This window comes from Stegodyphus dumicola, chromosome 6, assembly GCF_044657685.1.
Source record: "Stegodyphus dumicola isolate Sdum_Otavi_A_Nest chromosome 6, ASM4465768v1".
NCBI classification, from domain to species: Eukaryota; Metazoa; Arthropoda; class Arachnida; order Araneae; family Eresidae; genus Stegodyphus; species Stegodyphus dumicola.
Genome location: NC_140773.1, coordinates 89,495,299 through 89,517,089, shown reverse-complemented (window position 1 = coordinate 89,517,089; position 21,791 = coordinate 89,495,299). Strand labels below are relative to the sequence as shown.

At 34.8% G+C, this 21,791-nt stretch overlaps 1 protein-coding gene across 4 annotated transcripts in view; it reads right to left on the bottom strand.

The window, feature by feature from the left end:
- LOC118190674 (neuronal acetylcholine receptor subunit alpha-6-like) overlaps nucleotides 1-21,791 on the bottom strand; it is a 91,022-nt gene that overhangs the window by 58,758 nt on the left and 10,473 nt on the right. For all 4 annotated transcript variants that reach the window (XR_015041676.1, XM_085818659.1, XM_085818658.1 and 1 more), the window contains one exon: nucleotides 5,015-5,154. Coding sequence is in view for 3 of the 4 variants with exons in the window: in XM_085818659.1 (XP_085674785.1) it covers nucleotides 5,015-5,154 (140 nt within the window). In the remaining variant the exon portion in view is untranslated. The remainder of the gene's footprint in view (nucleotides 1-5,014; nucleotides 5,155-21,791) is intronic.

The window sequence follows — 21,791 nt, the reverse complement described above, 5'->3', positions numbered from 1 at the left end:
GATCAAAATTTTTACTTATATTTAGTCAAAAAAATTAAGATATGTGTTCTTTATAAAATAAAGATTTATATTTCTTTCATCTACAATAGACTAAAAATAGATTATGATTATGTTGCATATGAGGACATGCAGTAACATATAACAAAAATAGTTTTTAAAAATGCAGTGAAATCTAATAAATACTTTTATGTAACATGAAATACGGTCAAATGCAATATAGAAATGAGATAAAATTTGACAGTGCCAAATAAAAGTAAAACAATGCATTATCTCCTCTGTCACACATAAATGCTTGGATACTTATATAGAGGCCGGAGTGAAATTTATCGCGCTTTTTCCCAGCAACTCAAATAATTCCTAGGTGGGGTACCTATACATACATAACCACAAAAGAAGCAGTAAAGCGTAAGTAGAAAATATAGGTCCATCCCCAATTGATCACTGAGTGCATAAGGCACATTTGCATGTTTGTCTTTTTTTAACTCTATAGCAGTCAATAACATAAGAATAGCTGCAGACCCACAAACTTAAGAATAAGCGAAAAAAGGCATACATGAAAGTTTGTCATTTTTCTGAACTTTACAGTATTTAATAAAAGAATAGCTCTAGCAGTGCAAATTTGTGGATTAGCGAATAAGGCATTATGCACCGATTTGTGTTTATGCACCGATTAGATTAGCGAATAAGGCATTATGCACCGACTGCATTTTTCTAAACTTTACAGTATTTAATAAAAGAATAGCTCTAGCAGTGCAAATTTGGGGATTAGCGAATAAGGCATTATGCACCGATTTGTAGTTTTCAGAAATCTGCAGCTTTCAATAAAAGAATAGTTCAAGATACTTAAACTTGAGAAGTCTTTATCGGACTGTAGACGTAATCCAAAATCTAGAAAAATCATGTCGTTAGAAAATCCAAATTTCATATCATTTATTTAATACCTCCATTATAATTTTTTAATTTGATTTGTAATGCAGCCAAATTCTGCTACAGCAAACGCTATAAAGAATGAACTTTCCCATCTTGTTTATTTAATGTAATTTTATGTTGCTGTACAGAATCTTCATATGCATGAAAATCGTTCACACGTATGCAAAATTAAGAGAGTTTGCAAATTATACCTATTTTTACGAAAATTATTAAATAAGGGCTAATTAGGCCTCCGAAGAATTATGCAACTGTTCAGAGTCGAATACATAAGCGAATACCAGCATGTCTGCAGACCTGTGATAGTGGAGAGGATATAAACGCAGTAGGGGCTTTCGGCGGTTTTTATGTGCTCGTACCCCTTCACGACATTCTCCGTGTTTCTCATAAGAACTGGGTAAATTTTATCAGGTATCAGATGAAATGAATGGCCACAAACGTATGGATGACGCAATGAGATGACGAATTGTCGGTAGATTGGAGGTAGGCCAATCACAAGTGAAGGTGTCTACAGAGTTCAGTGTAACGTCCAATGTCGTCTTCAGTTTTTGGAAACAGTTTAAGAACACTAGATCCATATCGAGATGAGATGAGCAAGGTCGAACAAGATGCACAACTATTATTTATTATTACTACAACTCATTAGGCATTTTCAGCTCGGCAATATAGAACTGCTACACTCTCGTCTGCAATTTGTGGAACCAGTTTCAGAATACATATCGAAAAGACCTGGACAAGATCAATCAAGACCCACAACGACGACTGAGATTCGTTATTTAGCACTTTCAGTGCTGTTACAGAGAACTGCTACAGCTTCTCGTGAGCTGCATGCTGCCACTGGAACCTGAGTTTCACTGTCTAAAGTTGCCCAAAAGCTTCATAAGATAGAGTTGTATGCCAGAAGACCTGCTATCTGAGTCCAGCTCACAGTAGTGTACAACAGAGTTCATTTGCAGAAAACATGCGCTTTGGACCACACTTCAATGAGTTCCATGCTTCCTACAGATTTAGCCTGGTCACTAATTCTCGGCGTGGAATTGGATACCATATCTGCCTCATCAGGGAGAAGGATCATTACGATAGTGGAAGTGTAATGATCTGGGCAGGCTTTTTGTTGAGCGGCTTCTCACCTCTGCATATGTTTGACAAATGTTCCGCAGGTGATTTTACTGAGGTATAGAACGGAGATATTAGAGCCCTATGTTCGACTTCTCAAGGAAGCAGTAGATTCTTGTAATCAATGAAAACGCTCGTAGACATATGACTAAGCTGGACGACGATTACCTGGAAAATGAGGATATTAGCCACAAGGATTGGCCAGCCAGTAGGGGCGTAACTAGAGGGGGGCAAGGGGGGCATATGTCCCCGGACGCAGAATCCAAGGGGCGCCAAACTGATCTTACGACATTTTAGAATTAAATGTTTTCCATCCTTAGCAAGCAGTAGGGGGCGCGAAATCTTCAGTTGTCCCTGGGCGCTGAAAACCCTAGCTACGACTCTGCCAGCCAGATCTCTGAAACTTAACAGAGTAGGTTTAGGACTCTTGGGAGGCCCATTTCATTTTACTATGCCCTTCCGCGAACCATGGCAGAGATGGAAAATGCTTACTGCTGGAGTGGTATCGACTACCTCATTGACTCCTCAACTGCATTCTGTCTAATATGTCGTCACGCTATGCGACTATCTGGCTGTGAAAGAAGACCATACCCTGTATTACACTCAGTTCGATATCGCAAAGTGGATTTGAGGCATCCTTGCGCTGCGAGTTTTATTGATAATCATGTATACATAAAATGTCTTTTGAATAGTACATCTTTTTCCCTCTCATAAATATATATTCATACCAAATTTCATTAAAAGCTGCCCATCCGTTTTTCAGAAATTCGACATAGCATTTTCTTTAATTTGCACACGAGTCTATCTTCAACTCAAACATTTTTGTACTTTTCATAAAACAACGAGTGATCATAAGACATCGCATCACCTGAATATAAATTTGCCAGCTATCCGAGTTCTTTTTTTTTTTTTTTTTTAATGAAAGCATTTACTTTTTTGAAATAAAATTTTCAGAATATCTAGCAAACATGCTGGATTCTCCGTTCTTGATTTTTAATAGGAAAAACTGTTTTTTTCCCTTAAATTTTCCATTTACTGGAAACTTTTCTTCCCATGTACCTATCTGTCCTTCTTCGGAAATAATACTATTCTTTTGCACGATAAGTTGTCTAGGTTTGTCGCTTCTCAAGACATTTTTTTTTTTTTTTTTTTTGAAAATTTTATTAGAATTTTGTGGATTATTCCTTCCGAATAAGAATTTGGATTGGTTCTCTTGTTTCCCTAAAGTGTAAGTGTGAGTGAAAGATAGTAATGGACGCGCATGTGATGTTTTCCTTCATATTTGATAGAGGTAGTCCTTGCGCATTTGTGCTTTGATTTCAAGCAGATACCTTCAAAGTTTAGATGTGATAGTGTCCCACCATAATCTAAGAATATCTTCGATATAATCCGAAAATTGAATAAAAATATTCCAGAAAAATTTCATAACCATCCAATCATATACTAGAATATGCATAGAATATCCAAATGTTCTCTTTCTTTCAGATACCAAGAATACTACTAAAAAATTCTTTTTTCCTTTTCGTATGCTTCTGTTGTAATTAAAAATTTTGTGTTAATCTCGTTCAAAGTATTGTTGACTTTCTTATCTCTCCTATCTCAAAAAATATTAGGTAATTCTACAAGTGATATTCGAACAAGAATGTGGTGGAAGATAATTGGTGAGTGGTACCTTGCTTCTCAGTAACCCATTAGATGGAGAAGAATGCAAGGAATTTTCTTATTCCTCACCTCCAGCTAGCAATAAAGAAGTGCGGAGGTGCGTAGCGAGGACATCGCTGTCTTTCTTATCTTTCCTGTCTAAAAAATATTGTATGATTTAACATACTTTCAGAAATATCCGAAGTATATTTTTCCCATGCTCTAGAAATTTGGGCTATAAATAGAAAAGAAATCTGTTACTTTGTCAATATAAAAAAATTCTGAGCTTCCATCCAAAACACCATCAAAATAATGAACTGTTTTTCAAGGCTTGGTATGCTTTTTAATAATAAACGAAAAGGATTCTACAATGTTGAAGAATATTCGCAAGATATGTACTTGGAATATTTCAAGCAGGTTTTTTCCAATAGATCGGAAAAATATTTGAAATTGCAGTATACTTGGAACATTCTAGGAATATTCTGCAAAAATCATAAAATATTCCCCAAAAGATCTGCCTAGACTAATCCAAATTGTTTGCGAATTGAAACTCCGAGCTGTGTGAAACAAAAGTATAAAAGTTATTTCATAAACTATTGCTATGTCATACTTTTCTTATATTTTTTACATTTTTTAGAATGAAGAGTGATTTTTCTCTCTTAATATATTTGCTGACAATAGTCGAAGATCCCGGTTTATCAAATGGCAACCGTATCCTAGGAGGAAGACTCAAGTGACGCTGGTACAGACCGATAAGAAAAAATAGCTGCCAGTTCCACCCGAAAACTCTGGTTACAGTTTTTATAGGCTCATGGTATCTAAAAACAATTAATGCTAGCAAATTGCTTTAAAATTATTTATTATTTCAAGTATAGGCCACTTTTTAAATTTGTTAAAACATTTGGAGTAAAAAATACAGCGTATTCAAGCGATTTTAAGTAATATTTTTTATAGGATTTTCTTAGTAGTTTATTTGTGAAAATCGCATGCTTATATGTTCTTAAAACTTTTATGGACTTTTATATACTTTTTGAGTTTAATTTTTCATAGGTTATTAATTCTAATTATCAAGGACTTAGGTACCTTTACATTTTGCATAATTATATAAAAGATTACATATTCTTCTATGCAAAATATTATGTTGAAATAACATAACAGGTAAGGTAAAAGAAGTAATCATATACAGGCAATAATGGAAAGATTTTATTACAATACTTTGGTATGTCTACTGGATTTAAATTATACGTCGTACTCAACTTCGTACAAATTCAGTTCTTGGTATTAAAAGTGCTGAAAGTTCTTATTTGACAATAATATTTATATAACTTACCACTTCGTGTAAAAACATTGGCGCCAATGAAGCAGAAACGTTAATCCTATTGGAAGGTATCATAACAGGTCTGACATGTTTATCATATTCTGCAAACAGGAACTTTTTAAGCTCCCTTTCAGATTTTTGCTCATTCAAACCTGTAAAACAAATGTAGGAAATGTGTGAAATTAATTGAAAAATGTATGTGAAATTAAGGATTGAAAAATATTTTGATATTTAATTGTAAAAGATGAAGACGACGGATTTCTGTTTCGGAGTCTTAGAGTAAAAGTTTTTACCCGCACGTCATAAAATAAAATATAAGTAAGTAATAAAGGAAAATCCACAAAGGAAGAAGAAATACAAAACAAAGCGTAATCAAAAAAAGAGCTACCAATTTTGAGGTGAAGAAATATACAAGCCTATTCTGCGATTTAGTTTTTTTTTTATTTATTTTTTATTTTTAGATAAAAAAGATGAATTAAAAAAATTAAGAATCGAAAAATTAGTTATACGAAATATTTTTTTTAATTCTATGTCAATGATATTGCAACACATAATAACGCAACTTGTGCAAAAAATTCAAAAATTACTAGTAAATTTAAGAACTTACTAATAAATTTAAGAAATTTTAATTGTAATCTTGCCCATCACACAAGTTTTATGTCGCGTTTGCTTACTAGAACTCTGCTTCCACGGACGCCCTCTGGCGGAAGAGACTAAAAGTAGTCAGTTGAACGGCTGATGCGTCTAACAGGTGTTGAAACGATAGACCGTCTCCGTATACATAATACTTGTATTCATTATAACTTGTAAATATTTTGTAGATATCTTTTATATGAATTAAAATTTCTTTAAAAATTTTATAGCTGTGTTTTGCAGTGAATCGAAGTTCATTATGGAGAAGGATACCGACAAGAAGGAAAGAAGGCAGTTCAGGGCAGCCCTATTTAGAAGGTAAGTGAACTTTCACTTATCTATTTAATGATCAAAAAATTTTAATAGTACAAAGTTGATAAAATTTTTAACATGGCGCCCGAACAGGAACTGCCAGTAACTGCGTTTTTCCTAACTATTGAAACTGTCTAAATTGATGTCAGTGATATCGATAATACATAAGCATAAATAATTAGTGAATTGCTGATACTTGTTGAATTATTGAATATTACATAATGACTGAATTCATCGGTACATTGAAAAGGAAACGCGGCCACATAAGGGCTGCCTTTACAAAATTAATTGGCCGAATCGAAACTGAATTACCAAAAACAGAAGTTAATGCGGAGCAACTAGAAATTTCCTTAGAACTCTTAAATGAAAAATCGAACGAGTTAAAACAAATAGATGCCGATATATAAAAATTAATAGACATAAAGGATATAGACCAGGAAGTGTGTTAAGAAGCACTGAACAGTTAAGTGAAAGTATTATAGAAAACGTTAAAATCGAAACTCATAATGTGAAGCTTCCTAAACTTACGATTCCGAAGTTTTATGGCGAGAGCTGCGAATGGCTGAAAATTTTGGAACACTTTTTCATCAGCCATACACTAAAATAATACGCTTGACGCTATAAGCAAATTTAATTATTTGAAATCCTTTTTGGGAGGTACTGCTTATAACACCATTGACGGTTTCGATTTAACCGATGAAAATTACGAAACTTCAGTTAAACTACTCACAGAACGATTTGGAAATAAAGATGTACTGATAAACGCCCATATAGATAAATTACTGAAAATAAGACCTTTAAAAGATTCTAATGACATTCAAAATTTCCGTAAGTTATTCAATTATATACAGAAACATATTCGATGTCTTGAATCATTAAATATGACCTCAGACACATATGGAGCTTTATTAACACCTATTTTGCTTAAAACATTGCCCGCAGATTTGGTTTTGGAATATAATAAAACAGTTCGAAAATCAAATTACGATTTGAATCACCTAGTGGAATTTCTTTCTGAACAGTTAGTTGCGCGGAAACGTACATTCTAGACGGTCCAGCCAAAGGCGGCGCCGCAAAAGCATAACAAACTGAGTGAAACCAGACCTATTGCGAAACACACAGCTGCGGAGTTGACGAACGCAAGTTTGCGGGGGGACAAACACCATGTGTTTTCTGGGACTCTTCTGATCACGAGTCTATAACGTGTAAACAAGCATCTTTATGGTCTACTGAGAAAAAAAGGGAGAAATGCAAAACGAACGGAATCTGTTATCTCTGTTTACACCCACGGCACCTTAGCTTTAATTGCACTTCTAGAATAAGGTGTGAATTATGTAAACAACGACATGCCACTATAATGTGTTTTAAAAACGAAAACGGAGAAATTAAGGAAGAACAAATTGAAAATAAGGCCTTAATAATTCATCCTATGAAAGTGTAATCTTGCAAACTTTAATTGCCAATGTTTACGGAGATGGTGAAAGCAATTTTATACGAATAATTCTGGATACCGGAAGTAGCAGATCATATATCAGCACATTTCTTGCGGAGAAATTAAAACTAAAATTTTTAGGTCAGGAAAGTGTGACTCGTGGGCTTTTTGGAGGGATAGAAAAAAAGGGAAAATCACAACAAGTATCTGATTAAGTTGAATAATCCAGAAACAGGATTCACACACGCGAAATGGAAGTTTTGAGCCAAACAACCATATGCTCACATATTCCAAAATTGGAGGATAGGGACTGCATAAAGAAACTAAGAGGTTACAAAATTTTTCCCAGTGATGTAACTAATGAGAATTCTTGTTTATTTGAAAAACACCCTAACGAAATACACATGCTTGTAGGAGCAGATTATGCCGGAAAAACTCTTTACAGGGGAAATAAAACACGTAACGGAGAGTTTAGTAGCGATGAATACACACCTTGGTTGGACAATATTAGGGAGAACAAGGGTAAAGGGAAAGAATTTCATTTATCACTACACATTTGTGACTTGTGGTCTCTTGATTCTATCGGAATAACTGAACCAGCTCTTTCGCAAACAAAACAAGAAATAGAAAAGGCTACAGAAAATTATTTCATCCGTACTTTAGAAAGAGATGACGCTGGAAGATATCAGGTGTCACTTCCATGGCTTCAAATTCATCCTGAGTTGCCAGCTAATAGAATCCTTGCAGAAAAGAGTCTGAAGTCTTGCGTGAAAATCCTTCAGACAAAGAATTCCTTAAAAGCCTACGAAACTGTTTTAAAGGATTGGGTAGAAGAGGGAATAATTGAACCTATCGATATTTCGGAGGCAAAAAAGATCAAAGGGCATTATCTGCCACATAGAGCAGTGTTTTGGGAAAATTCTACTACCTAAATTCGACGCATCTGCAAAGGAGAAAAATTCGGTATCTCTGAACGACTGCCTGGAAAAGGGTCCTAATTATCTTGAATTGATCCCCAAAATTTTGACAAAATTTCGAGAGGGGAAGTATGGAGTAATTTCTTATATAAAAAGAGCATTTCTTCAGATAGGTGTGAACCCAGCGGATCGAGATTTTCTCCGGTTCCTATGGTGGGAGAAAGGACAGCCTGAAAAACTGACTATATATCGGCACCGAAGGGTTTTATTCGGCGTAAACGCCAACCCCTTTTTACTCGCTGCCACGATTAACTACCATTTAGAAAATGTACCAAAACAACATCGGGAAATAGCTTCAAAGCTAAAGAAAGCCATGTATGTGGATAACTGCGTAGCGAGCGTGGAATCAATTGAAGAATTAAACTCATTTATCAAAGGATCTAAAGAAATAATGGCTACTGCAAAATTTGACCTAAGAGGTTGGAAACATAATAGACTTAAAAATGAAACTTCAATTCTAAACCTTTCTGATAAAGATTTTGAAGATATTGGGTCAATATTGGGATTGAAATGGGACTTGTTTGACGATACTTTGTCTTGTCACGTAAAATATGAAGAAAACCCTGTATTGAGCAAAAGATCTGTTCTTTCCGAATTGAGTAAAATCTTTGACTCAATTGGGTTTACTAGTCCAGTTACTCTAATGCCTAAACTGATTCTGCAAGAATGCTGAAATTACTGGACGGATTCCACAAATGCTCTCTTTTGGATAAAACAGAAAGAAAATTGGTCCACTTTTGTAGCCAATCGAGTAAATGAGATTCGAATATTGAGTAACCCAGATCACTGGCATCACATTCCCGAAAAGTTTAATCCTTCGGATTTGCCATCACGCGGTTGCTCTGCAAAAGAATTGAGGAAATCCGAATGGTGGAAAGGACCAGATTGGATTTATCGACCTCCAGAAGAGTGGCCTATTGCAGATGGATAACATCCTGACTTCGATATAGTAAATGGAGAGAGAAAACGAACTGTTTCAGCCAGCAATAACACGAATACAGATAAATTTAAGCTTTTTGACAATATTTCAAAATTTGAAAAGATCATAAAGGTCATATCTTGGATCTTTAGATTCATTAAAAATGCTACAACACTACCATCTGAAAGAACTCATGGGAGAATTTCAGTCGAGGAACTAAAAGGAGCTGAAACAGTGGTTTTCCGACTCATCAAACGAGAATCTTTCGAAGGATTGAAAGATAAAAGAATACGTACTCTAGGACCTATCATGGACTCCAGTGGCCTTATAAAAGTGAAGACACGTATCTTTCAGACAGACGATGATGCAGACTTTCGTTACCCAGTTTTACTTCCCTCAGAACATCCATTAGTATTAAAACTGATCAAATCTGAACATGAAAGGCTAAGTCACGCTGGAGTACAGTTCGTTATGTGCGCTTTACGTGAAAAATATTGGATCATAAAGAGTAGGAAGTCCGTACGCAAGGTTATCCAAAACTGTGTACGATGTCGAAGGTTCGACTCTGATTCATATAAGATTCCTCAAGCGCCACTACCTGAAGACAGAATAAGAGATGCTTTAATTTTTGAGATTATTGGTGTTGATCTGACGGGTCCCTTAATTTTAAAAGGAGGCCAAAAAACATGGATCGTCATTTTTACTTGTGCAATATATAGAGCAGTCTCATCTCTATCAACCGAAAGTTTCCTGCATGCGTTCAGGCGATTCATTGCTCGATTGTTCAGGGTTCCATTGTCGGAGTATACCTGTCACTGTATACTCCGATAATGGAACCAATTTTGTTAGATTAAATAATTTTTTAAGACCATAGACTATAATTCTAGAAAATGCAACAATTAAGAAAATTGAATGAAAATTTATACCCCCTTCCTCGCCATGGTGGGGAGGGTGGTGGGAAAGATTAATTGGAGTACTAAAGAGAATTCTTCGAAAGGTACTAGGAAAATCTTCTCTGAACTACGAAGAGTTGTTGACAATCATTTGTGATTGCGAGAGCATTATGAACAACCGTCCTCTCACGTATTTGTCAGAAGACGTAAAGGATTTAAGAGCTCTCACCCCAGCAATGTTTCTAACAGAAATTCCAGAGACTGGAGTTCCTGAATTAGATCTTTTGGATTTTAAATCCATCAATAAAAGATACCTTTACAGAGCCAAATTGAGAAAAGATTTACGAAAAGGATTTCGATCAGAATATTTAGGGCAACTAAAACAAAGCTCAAAATTCATCCGCGAACCATCTTCTGTGAAAGTTGGTCATCTTGTAATTGTGTCCAACAACGAAAAAAGGATAAACTGGCCCTTAGCTAAAATCCTGGAAATTTTTCCATCCCACAACGGACACATTAGATTAGTGAAACTGAAAACTGCACAAGGGGAGATTATAAGACCTACTAAGAACCTCATACCTCTTGAACTCAACTTTACACCTGAGTCGGATATGCAAGTGAGGTACAGAACTCGATGTGTGACAAAATCTCAAAAGACTTGAACTACAGGTCAGTTGAGGTCCATCCTCTGCTGATACTGGACCTCAAGGTGGGAGTGACGCGTTTGCTTACTAGAACTCTGCTTCCACGGACGCCCTCTGGCGAAAGAGACTAAAAGTAGTCAGTTGAACGGCTGACGCGTCTAACAGATGTTGAAACGATAGACCGTCTCCGTATATATAATACTTGTATTCATTATAACTTGTAAATATTTTGTAGATATCTTTCATATGAATTAAAATTTCTTTAAAAAGTTTATAGCTGTGTTCCGCAGTGAATCCAAGTTCATTATAGAGACGGATACCGACAAGAAGGAATGAAGGCAGTTCAGGACAGCCCTATTTAGAAGGTAAGTGAACTTTCACTTATCTATTTAATGATCAAAAAATTTTAATAGTACAAAGTTGATAAAATTTTTAACAGTTTACTTTGGAATCTTGAAAGTGATTTTGATGCATTATTCTAAAGTCATTATTATGGTGATCTAATACGAAATATTATTCGGAACTTGGAAGAGAAGCAAATGTTCTATAGTCACACGGAATAGAGTATCACTTCTTTCTGCCTTCATTCTTGTTTTTAACTTTTGATTGAAAGTAATAATTCGTCACTTTTTGTATACGAGTTTTCATCTAGATCGCTAGATCTGAAACCCTCTAACTTTTTTTTATTCTAATGGATAAAGCTGATATTTTTATTCTGATGGATATTTATATAATAAATATTTTTATTCTGATGGATAATCCTTAGCGGAAGGCAAGATGGTGCACAGCACGTGACTGACCAAATTTAAGGGCGTAAAGATGATTATTAAGCATATTTTACAATTTTGTAAAAAGGTCGATCAATTTTAATTTGCACGTGGGAGGCCGACGGTCTAAGATCGGCACTGGTGCTATCTGAAATCACGATCTCACAGAAATTAACCAGTTTTATTGAAAATCCTAAAACACGTTTTGAGAAGTTGTTTAAAATGCTGGTGTTTCAATTTTCATACGTCTTAACTAATCTTTAAGCAGCGTTTGAAAATGACAATTGACACAATCGGCGTTCATTTCAAGGAGATTTGCCTTTCTTTTGTAGACCAAGTGTGCTTTAGTACAGCTAATTTAAATTTAAAAAAATCAAATAATGTAATTCCTTAACAGAAAAATAACAATTGCACTGAAACAATTACTCTGATAAATATGCTACAGTGAAAAACGTGGGAATATGCAAATGTTTTAGAAATATATGCTTAAGAATAATCAAGTATTCGACCTACGAGACAAAATACTTCTCATAGTTAAATACTATTTAGCATGTTCTGAAATTTAAAAAAAAAAAACCTCGAAATATAAAATAATGACATCAGGCATCAAATTAAGATATAATATTGACTTAGAAAGACGAAGATTATGAAAATTATAATGAAATTATTTATTAATGATATTTAGAAAGATAATCAATTCTGCAGTATTTAAAAGGGATGATTTCTGATTCATTCGAAGAAATTAAAATAATGGTATACAGCACCCGCCGTATATTAAAATCACTTAACATGATATGCGTTTTCCAAACCGTAGTATCAGTTTTAAAATTTCAATTAAAATTATTTATAATTTATTACTACTAAATAATTAACACTTAGTTTTTTAATTAATTCTAAAATAATAATTACAAATAAATACTAAAATTTAATTGTTTACGCAATTTTGAAACTTATATTTGAATTTTTATTATTTGTTTTTGATGAAATTTTGCATTTTACAAACAATTATTCTACCTTTATGTTTTTAATAGTGTTCAACAACAGTTTTCAGTTCTATTCTCCATTTCGTAAAATTAATGATAGCGTTTTTGATCAGCAGCTTTCAATTCGAGAATGTATTTTCAAATTCTCAATGTATTTTTCCAGATTTGCGGTACCTCTCTCAATTCATGATAATATGTCATCACCTTTCTCTACACTTTCGAAATCAGGTTTTGTACACATTATCTCGTATTGTTGTTAATTGATCCATATTCTAAAAAAGAATCCTCATAACTTACCTGAACTACTAATTACAGTTTATAGTTCATCTAAGGTTTTTTCTACATAAAAGCCATATTTTCGAAAGCACGTTTTACTTATTTAAGATATTAACTCCTAAATTCACTATTTAGCATATAATCTGCATGATTTCTAGCACAGATATCGACTTACTAATCTCTTTCCAGTCTTTATGTTTTCACAAAATTCAATTCTTTTCATCATTTACAAAACATCTTCTCTGTAATAACATTTGAAAGTTTTATAATACCTTAAAATTAAAGCTTAAATGCTAGAAGTTGTTGGCTTAAGGCTTTTCGGTTGGCATTTTGATATGTTACAAGTTAAGTAGAAGACAAATTTAAAAAAATGCTCCTGTCACTGATTTATTCAAATTTCAAAACTTTTCTAGCCAGTAGAAAGATTGCCCTCTTTCTGTTTAATCCATCTGTCACTTCATGATTACGAGCATAAGCAATGCTTTTTTTGTTTTCTCTTCAGTTTACAGTTACCACTTCGTTTCCATTCAGACTTTTAATGTACAGGAATATTTAGAAGCATTTCATGAACCTTTTTATAACTCTCTATGAGCATAATGTGCCTATCCCAAAGGAAGTTGAAATTTCGCCTCCTATCAACTGGTATTCGAGAAGGAACCCTTACTCATTTACAATGTTTCAGATGAATGTTTTTATTAACATTAAGGTATGGAATTTCTGCTCCTCTGAAGTCCAGCGCGGACAAAAGACTCTAAAATCCATATCTGCACAGTACAGAGACCAAGGAGTAGGAAGCATTTGGTCAAACCGCGGCCTTCGAGACGAACGCCTCGGTAGAACCCGTATTATTGAAGCACTTCCTATCTGAACCTTTCAATGAAGCACTGTATATCTAACTGAATTGAAGAAATATGTAACTGAACAATAAAGCCACGATCTAGAATGCATGATTGTGAATAGATGAATTGTGAAAAGTTTTGATAGCTACAAGTAGGATAATCTGATACCTGAGAATCCCTCTCCTGCCTGTCTGAGTTAATAAGTGGCGAAGATGTGTTTAATAAACGGTTGTTTTTCTGTTGATAAGTACGTAGGTATATGCTTTGGTTTCTGGAAATTTGAACGTAATAAGCGGCTGACCAGCGAGTTTAATAAGCGACAGGTATTCCTGAAAAAACAGTATATTGTTTCGGAACATGTAGACACTTTTTATGCTGTTTGCATAAATGTAAAAAGTTGAATTAAAACTATAGATATTGTAAATACATCTTAAACATTAAAATTATTAATAATATAGTTATAAAAGTTTCTGAGTATGCGAATATCAACCCAAAATGGTCGAATGATTTCATGTAAATTAACGATGTCAAAACTACTACATGCTTAAAACGTTGTGAAAAGATTATCCTCTGTCTGGATGACAAATAACGACTTTAAGTATAGCTAACAGCGGCCGACACAAATTGTGCCTTTTCTGCCTTTATTAACTGTTTCTTAGTAACAATCAGTTAATTGCACTGCCCTTAACAGATTTTTTTATATAAACTTAATTTTTGTTTCTCATTTTTAGAAGTCAAAAATGAAATTTCCAGTAATTAATAATAATGTATAATAATTTTTGCAGGCAATAATAGTGTATCATACAGAATTTCTAATATGCAATAGGTAATAATAGTATATAGTATGATTTTTTTCGTAGGAAATAACAGTGATTCATAGTCATTACAAAGAAAGGAAAGGAAAGTTTTTTTTTTCTTAAATAACGTTGTTTAAAAATATTTTTCCATCATGTAGGTATCAAGATACCATTATCATATTGAGCTTGTGCCTTTTTATTGTATATTATTTTAACTTAGTGTGGCCAAACTCGTGCTTCTCTTAACCCTTTCACACCCGTATTTTTTATTCTCAAACTCCAAACATAAAAAAGAAGTCTCATTCTGACATTTGCTATAATAAATCAAACTATTTAGATATCTTACTACTGATATACTGTGGTTAGATACAAAGTAGTGGCAACACAGAAGAAAAGACTTCATTGCCATACGTACAAAAATTTGCATTCTCTCAATATAATCGCCAGCTGTGTCTAATAAATATTGCTATTTACTGGAAGGCATTGTTCACCATCAGCAAGCTCGCTTCTATAGATGCTCCTCAGCGACTGACCTAAAACCCGGATAACATTCTGTCTCTCAAAGAGGTTTTTTCATTTTGGAAAAAGATTATATTCAGATGGACTCAAACTGGACAAGTATATAGGGAATTCCAGTGCCACCCATCCCATGAGTAGCATGAGAGATATCGTCGAGACAGACTCGTCGCATGAAGTCCGTGATAGTGCTGAGATTATGACATCGCTCATTATTATAGAGGATAATATAATTCGTCATCTAAAACATCATCTATGTCTAACACTTGCAATTACAACACGAGTTAGTGATGATACCGTATCATCCTCAGTGACAAAGAACGATGTTTAAAGGAAGCATTGTCATTGATTTCCTGCAAAAATGGCTATACAGTCTTTTGGAGCATCTGTCATTCTGCCATGATGTGAGTTTGTATGACTATGATCTCATTATCAAAACGAAAAACTGCTGGCATGGTGCAGGACACCTTCCAGAAAGTGACACACATGTCAGGAGAGTATACTGAGGGATTTTAAGTGTCTTTTCCTTAGAGTAATTAAATCTATTTAGAATTATCTTCGTGTTTTCTTTAGTTTTTATCCCAGCTTTGTATAACAGTAGAATGAATTGCTTAGAATCTGAAATAAATATTTTTTGAAGCATGGAACAAGACTGAAATACATTCATTTAATTATTTCCTCTGCCAAACGTATCACATTTCTTGTGTTTTCTTCAGTTGTAGGGTTTATATTTATTTTAACTAACATTTATTTTAAGTTTAAACTATCTTTCCTGTCAAGCCTTACTTTCCCCTGGAACTGCCAATGCCAGCGTATGTAAATTTTAGTAGAACGCGCAAGGATTCAAATTATCAGCGGAAGTATTCTCAGTTAAATAGAAAGGAAACGAGTTCGAAGTGTGCTTTCTTACTTCACGAGCGCGGAGGCGGTTAGTTAGAAATTGAAGAACCACGCGTTTCGGCCTGTGTGCTTGCCTCGGCAAATTGTTAATCTTTCAACGTAATATTCAGAGTTTGCTGAATTATCAGCGGTATTTTAGAACGCGGTGAGGTTAGTTACGTTTAGAGAGCCTCGTAGTTAGTCACTCGTTATTATCTTTTTAGTTTCTTATTTTTATTTTACCGCCGGGTCGGCGTAGTTTGTGAGCGTCAAGAGCACGCAATTGTAATTTCTAAAGTTGAATAAAAAGGGACATAAACCGTTCTCAAGACTCTGTCTAATTTCCAGTTTTCTGCAGTCACCACTTTGTTGCGTGCAGGTTGGAAGCGCGCAACTTTACATTCGCGCCCGAACACTTGTCGAACTGAAATGGCCGAAAATCGGATGGAAGCCGCGGGACAACAACAAGAAATGGCAAGCCAATTGGAAGGATTTGGATACCTGGTCCAGACGTTGAGAGCGTCAATCAAGCCAAACGTCAATTTCGACGGAAAAAATTCGGTGGCGATATTTCTAGAAAGCCTCGACAATCATTTTCAGCTCTACCCTGTGCCTGAAAGACAAAAAGTTGCCATCGCCACATCTGCACTAAGAGGACAGGCCGCGCTATGATGGAAGAATATAAGCAAATTTTTATTAGGGGAATTTGGAGGCTAGACATATACATTTGAAAATTTCAAAAAATCGTTATTAAAGGCCTTCCCCATAGTGAAAGATCGAGCAAAGCTAGAAGCCGAACTATGCCTGACTTAACTTTTACTAAAGCAAATACTGCACATTTGGTTAATAACTGGACTATTCATGATGAAATAAGTTTATCGGACCATAAATTCATTACGTTTGAAATAACCAACAATGGCTCAGTTCCTATTCTCATTAGGTATAATCTCCCAGGTCGTAAATATCGTCAATTTAAGAGAAAAATTAGAGGAAAATTGAACCAACTGAGAAGACAACTATCTTTGCAAACAACTCCAGCTGCCTTGGAACAATTTACGGACTTGGTTTTAACTACAATCCAAGATATTTGTCAAGATCTTCTTCCAAGGAAAACAAATAAAAAAACTTTCAGCTCTCCATTGGTGGAACGGTGAATTAAGAACTCAACAACAGAAATGTCAAGCGCTTAGAAGAAAATTAAAATTTGACCGTCGAAATGGTATCACATCAAATACTTTGCAACATTATCAAACAGAAAAAGCAATTTATAAACGTATGATTATTCAATCTAAATTAACAGCATGGAAGCAATATTGCACTCAAAATCATGATCCATATGGACTTCCTTACAAAATTGCAAGTACAAAAATTTTTCAACCTTCGCAAACTCATCTAATAGCATCTCCTACTTCGACTGAGCACCCAACACAAGACACAATAGAATCAATTTTAACCACCGTGTTTCCATCTGATGATCCTTCCACAGATTCTCAGTTCCAGACAGAAATTAGAAATAACTTAACAATTCCTGATACTGCAGACGATCAAGATATAACTTTAGACGAAATTAAAACTACAATACGAAATCTTCCTAAAAAACGGGCGCCAGGGCCAGATGGAATTGATTATATTATCATCCGAGCAACTATTAATTCTCATCCTTATTTCTTCAAGGACTTCTTCAACAAACTTTTCCATTTAGGACTTTTTCCTAGGGCTTTTAAAATTGGCAGAGTGGTCTTATTCCTAAAACAGGGTCGAGACCCACATAATCCTGCATCATACAGACCCATATGCTTACTCTCTGCATTGGGTAAGGTATATGAGAGAATAATTGTTTTACGCTTAAAACATCATTTGCATGTGCAAAACTTTTTGTCTGATAATCAGTTTGGTTTTCGACCTGGTAGATCCACTGTTCAGGTATTGTCAAAGATTGTTAATGATCTGCAATCTAATAGAATCAGTGGTCACCACAGCGCATTCATTAGTATTGATCTTCAAAATGCTTTTGATACGCTGTGGTGGCCAGCAATTCTGGAATCATTAAGAAAAGCTCATTGCCCTAAGAATATATTCTTGGTATTTAGAAGTTATTTATCTGAACGAAAATTAATGTATTTAACTAACCGGGAAGTAATAACCAAGATACAAAATCGTGGCTGTCCTCAGGGTTCCTGTGCTGGCCCTGATTTGTGGAATGTAACATTTAATTATGTTCTATCCTCCACTTGGCCAGCACATACCCGTTTATATGCTTATGCTGATGACACAGCTTTTGTTGTCACAGGGCGAACAAATTGACTCCACAGAAACTTGTAATCTTTTTTATGAATTATGTAATAATATCAAACTTACAATTTCCTCTTCAAAGTCAACCATTATCCTTGTCCCAAAGAAAAGAAAATCTTTAAATCGACGACCGAGAATTACAATATATGGTACCAGAATTGGTATTAAAGGCAGCTCAAATTTCTCGGTATAGTATTTGATGAGAAATTAAATTGGACTTTGCATCTGCAGGAATTGAAAAGAAGAACAACTATCATTGCAAATAATCTTCGCCGTATGTATGGACACAATTGGGGTATTAGTCCGTACATACAAAAAATATTATATCAAACTGTAATCGAGAAGATGGTTATATATGCAGCTGCAGTCTGGGCCGACCCTATGCAGGGTCGTAAGGCCAGACTATTGCAAAGCTTACAACGACCCTTTGTATTACAGATTACGCGCGCTTTTTGTACAACTTCTTCTAATGCCTTGACTGTGCTTGCAGGCATTATTCCATTGCCTCTACGCACTCTACAGGAGGCAGCTTATCAAACAGTTCGCCAATTGCAGCAATCTGTAAATTTTCATAATGACATATTTCTTCCAACCAACTATGAAAAGCAAACACAGCATTTGGATAATCATCCTGCTCAACAAGGATATGGACTCAATGTCTTTTTGAAGTGTGACAATTTGCCACAACTACCTCACTTACAGATATTCACTGATGGTTCGAAAATTGAGCAACAAACTGGTTGTGCCCTTGTGGCTTATCACAATGATGACCAAATATTTAAATGGTTAGGACATCTTACTGCTGAAAATAGCGTTTTTCAAGCAGAAGCGATGGCTATTCTTAAAGCTGTTCAATATTTTAAACAAACCGGCGAGATGGAAGGTATAATAATAACGGATAGCCTTTCATCTCTTTTTGCACTTAAAAATCCAAGGCATTCTTCGCCTATTATCTCTGCCATTCAGCAGGAAGTGCACATGTCCGGAAATTCTAAAATACTGATGGCCTGGACAAAAGGTCATGCAGATAACATTGGCAATATCCAATCAGACTTGTCTGCAAAAATAGCTGCCCAAAAAAGTATTGATCATATTGGTGAAATTGAAAACCTAATGGTAAAATGGCCAATTTCGTATTTTAAAAAGGAAATTTTACTCAAGACTATTTCTGCGTGGCAAACAAACTGGGATTACTCCGACACAGGTCGTCGTACTTATTTTCATATTTCATATGTTGATATACATAGACAGGTTACCAATCATCATTTGGTACGTTATATTACAGGGCATGGACCCTATCCAGTTTACTATTATCGACATGGGATTTCAAATACTGATATGTGTGTATGTGGTGAACTTGAAATCCTGAACATTATGTGACTCAGTGTCCTATTACACAAGATTATCACATTCCCATACCAAATACTAACACTCGTGCATTTTGTAAGTTTTTAATTAAACAAAAATACTTAGTTAAAAAACTGATCAAAATTATGGAAATACTTCATTCCTATGGTACTGACTTGTGCTTGGTAACATAATTTACAATTTTAGTATATTGTACGCATACATGTTAGTGTTAATCTACTATTCCCATATGTCAACTTATCACATGCTTGGATTAGTATTTGTCTCATTGAATCTTCGTTGAATTTTGTTCAATAAGAATGTTTATATATATATATATATATATATATATATATATATATTATTTATCTTTGTTAGATGTACCATTTGATATATGCATTTACTTTTCTATTAGTATCTGGATTATTTTAGTATTTGAATTTGTATTGTATAGATCTTATCGATTGTATTGGGTTGTTTTCTCGATATGTCTTTAACTTGTTATGCATGTATAATTATATCAGTATATATCTACTGACTGTATTTGAATATGCATTGCATAGATATTTTAAGAATAACATTTTGCTTTTGTATTGGTCATATGTTCGGATATTTATTTGAGTTTATTATTATAATTATATTTTAATACTGTTGGTATTTAAATTGCAATACCATTCTGTTGTAAGAATATGACTTTCTTTTGTATAGTATATCTATATCTAACATTGTATACTACTACTCTTTAACACTTTATGTTTTGCATTCATATGCATAGTCCTTTAACTTAGTATTGTTTTGCACTGATGGTTCATGAAATATTAACATTTGTAATTACATACTCGTGTTTGCATTATATTGTACTGTTGGACTTGTATTATACAGTCTATTTATATTTACAATCTCATTATGTACCAATTGATCATTGTATTATAATTGTCAGAGAATTTCAGTATTGTTATCATATGTACTAATATTTGAAGCAGTAGTCCTTTAACTTACTGTTATTTTACACTTATGGTTCACGAAATATTTGCATTTGTAATTATATCTTACTTTTTACATTGATATTGTACTATTGGACTTGTATTATGCAGTATATTTATAATTGCAATTTCATTATGTACCAATTGCATATTGTATTATAATCGTCAGAGAATCTCAGTATTTGCTATCATATGTACTAATGCCTGGACGGTTGGGTGAGCGTTGTGTGGAGGGCGCAATGCTCACCCAACCGTCACCCAACCGTCCAGTTTGACTGCCCTCTGGATGGTCCGAGCGTTGGGCCTCGGCTTTTGGTGCTGGGCGCAAATGTGGCTCCTACACATTGGCTCTAAACAGTGGTGGGCACGGTGCAATACCGATTAACCATTATGGTAAAGGGACAGTGCCCGTGGCCCTCGTTACCTATACCTATATAGTTTCTATCAACGGGATATAGAAGAGTTAACGGACTTTATTCTGCGAAAAATTAAGCTGACGGATATGCTGAATGGGAAGAAACCCGACGCGGAGATTATTGAAATAATCTTACCAAGATTGTTACCTGCTGTTCAAGATTACTTCGAAATTAGAAACCCAAGCACATTGCAGGAGCTCTTCGAATTGGCGGTCAAGTTCCAAAATCGCAGAATAGCGGAAAAAGCTAGAGGGGCATCGTATTCTCAAGGTCTCCGAAGGCAATCCTCAAATCAACAGACCGGAAACACAAATCGCTCTTATGGGGGAAAGAGCTATCAAGCTAACTCATCGAACCTCGAAGGTAAAGGCCCAAAAAGGAAATTGGAAAACAAACGTCCGCGTACCCAGAAGGCAGAAGTTGAAAGAAAAGCTTTAAACGAGTAGAGGGGCCTGTGAAAGCGAGGGTCCAGACCCGGAAGTTTTAAAAAAACCCTCAAAAAGACACTTAAATACGGTCATCGTGAAGAACACACCTACCAATTATACAAGTCCTAGTTGGCGATGTACCAGTAGAAGCCCTCATCGATACAGGAGCAGAAGGTAATTTTATGAGCGATATATTCTTCAAAAAGAATTTTTATAGGTTACGATTATTTACGAACAAAAACACAGAAATTATAGCGGCGCAAGGAAAAACCTGTCACTGCATCGGGAAATTATCATTAAACATACAGGTAAAAGGGGAAAGCCTCAAAGTATTAATTTCTGTAGTAAAACATTTGCAAAATCCTCTTATTTTAGGTATGGAGTTTTTAAGGGCCGCGAGGGCCAAATTGAATTTTCAGGACAGTTCTATTGTGCTGGAGATGGACCAGAGGGTGG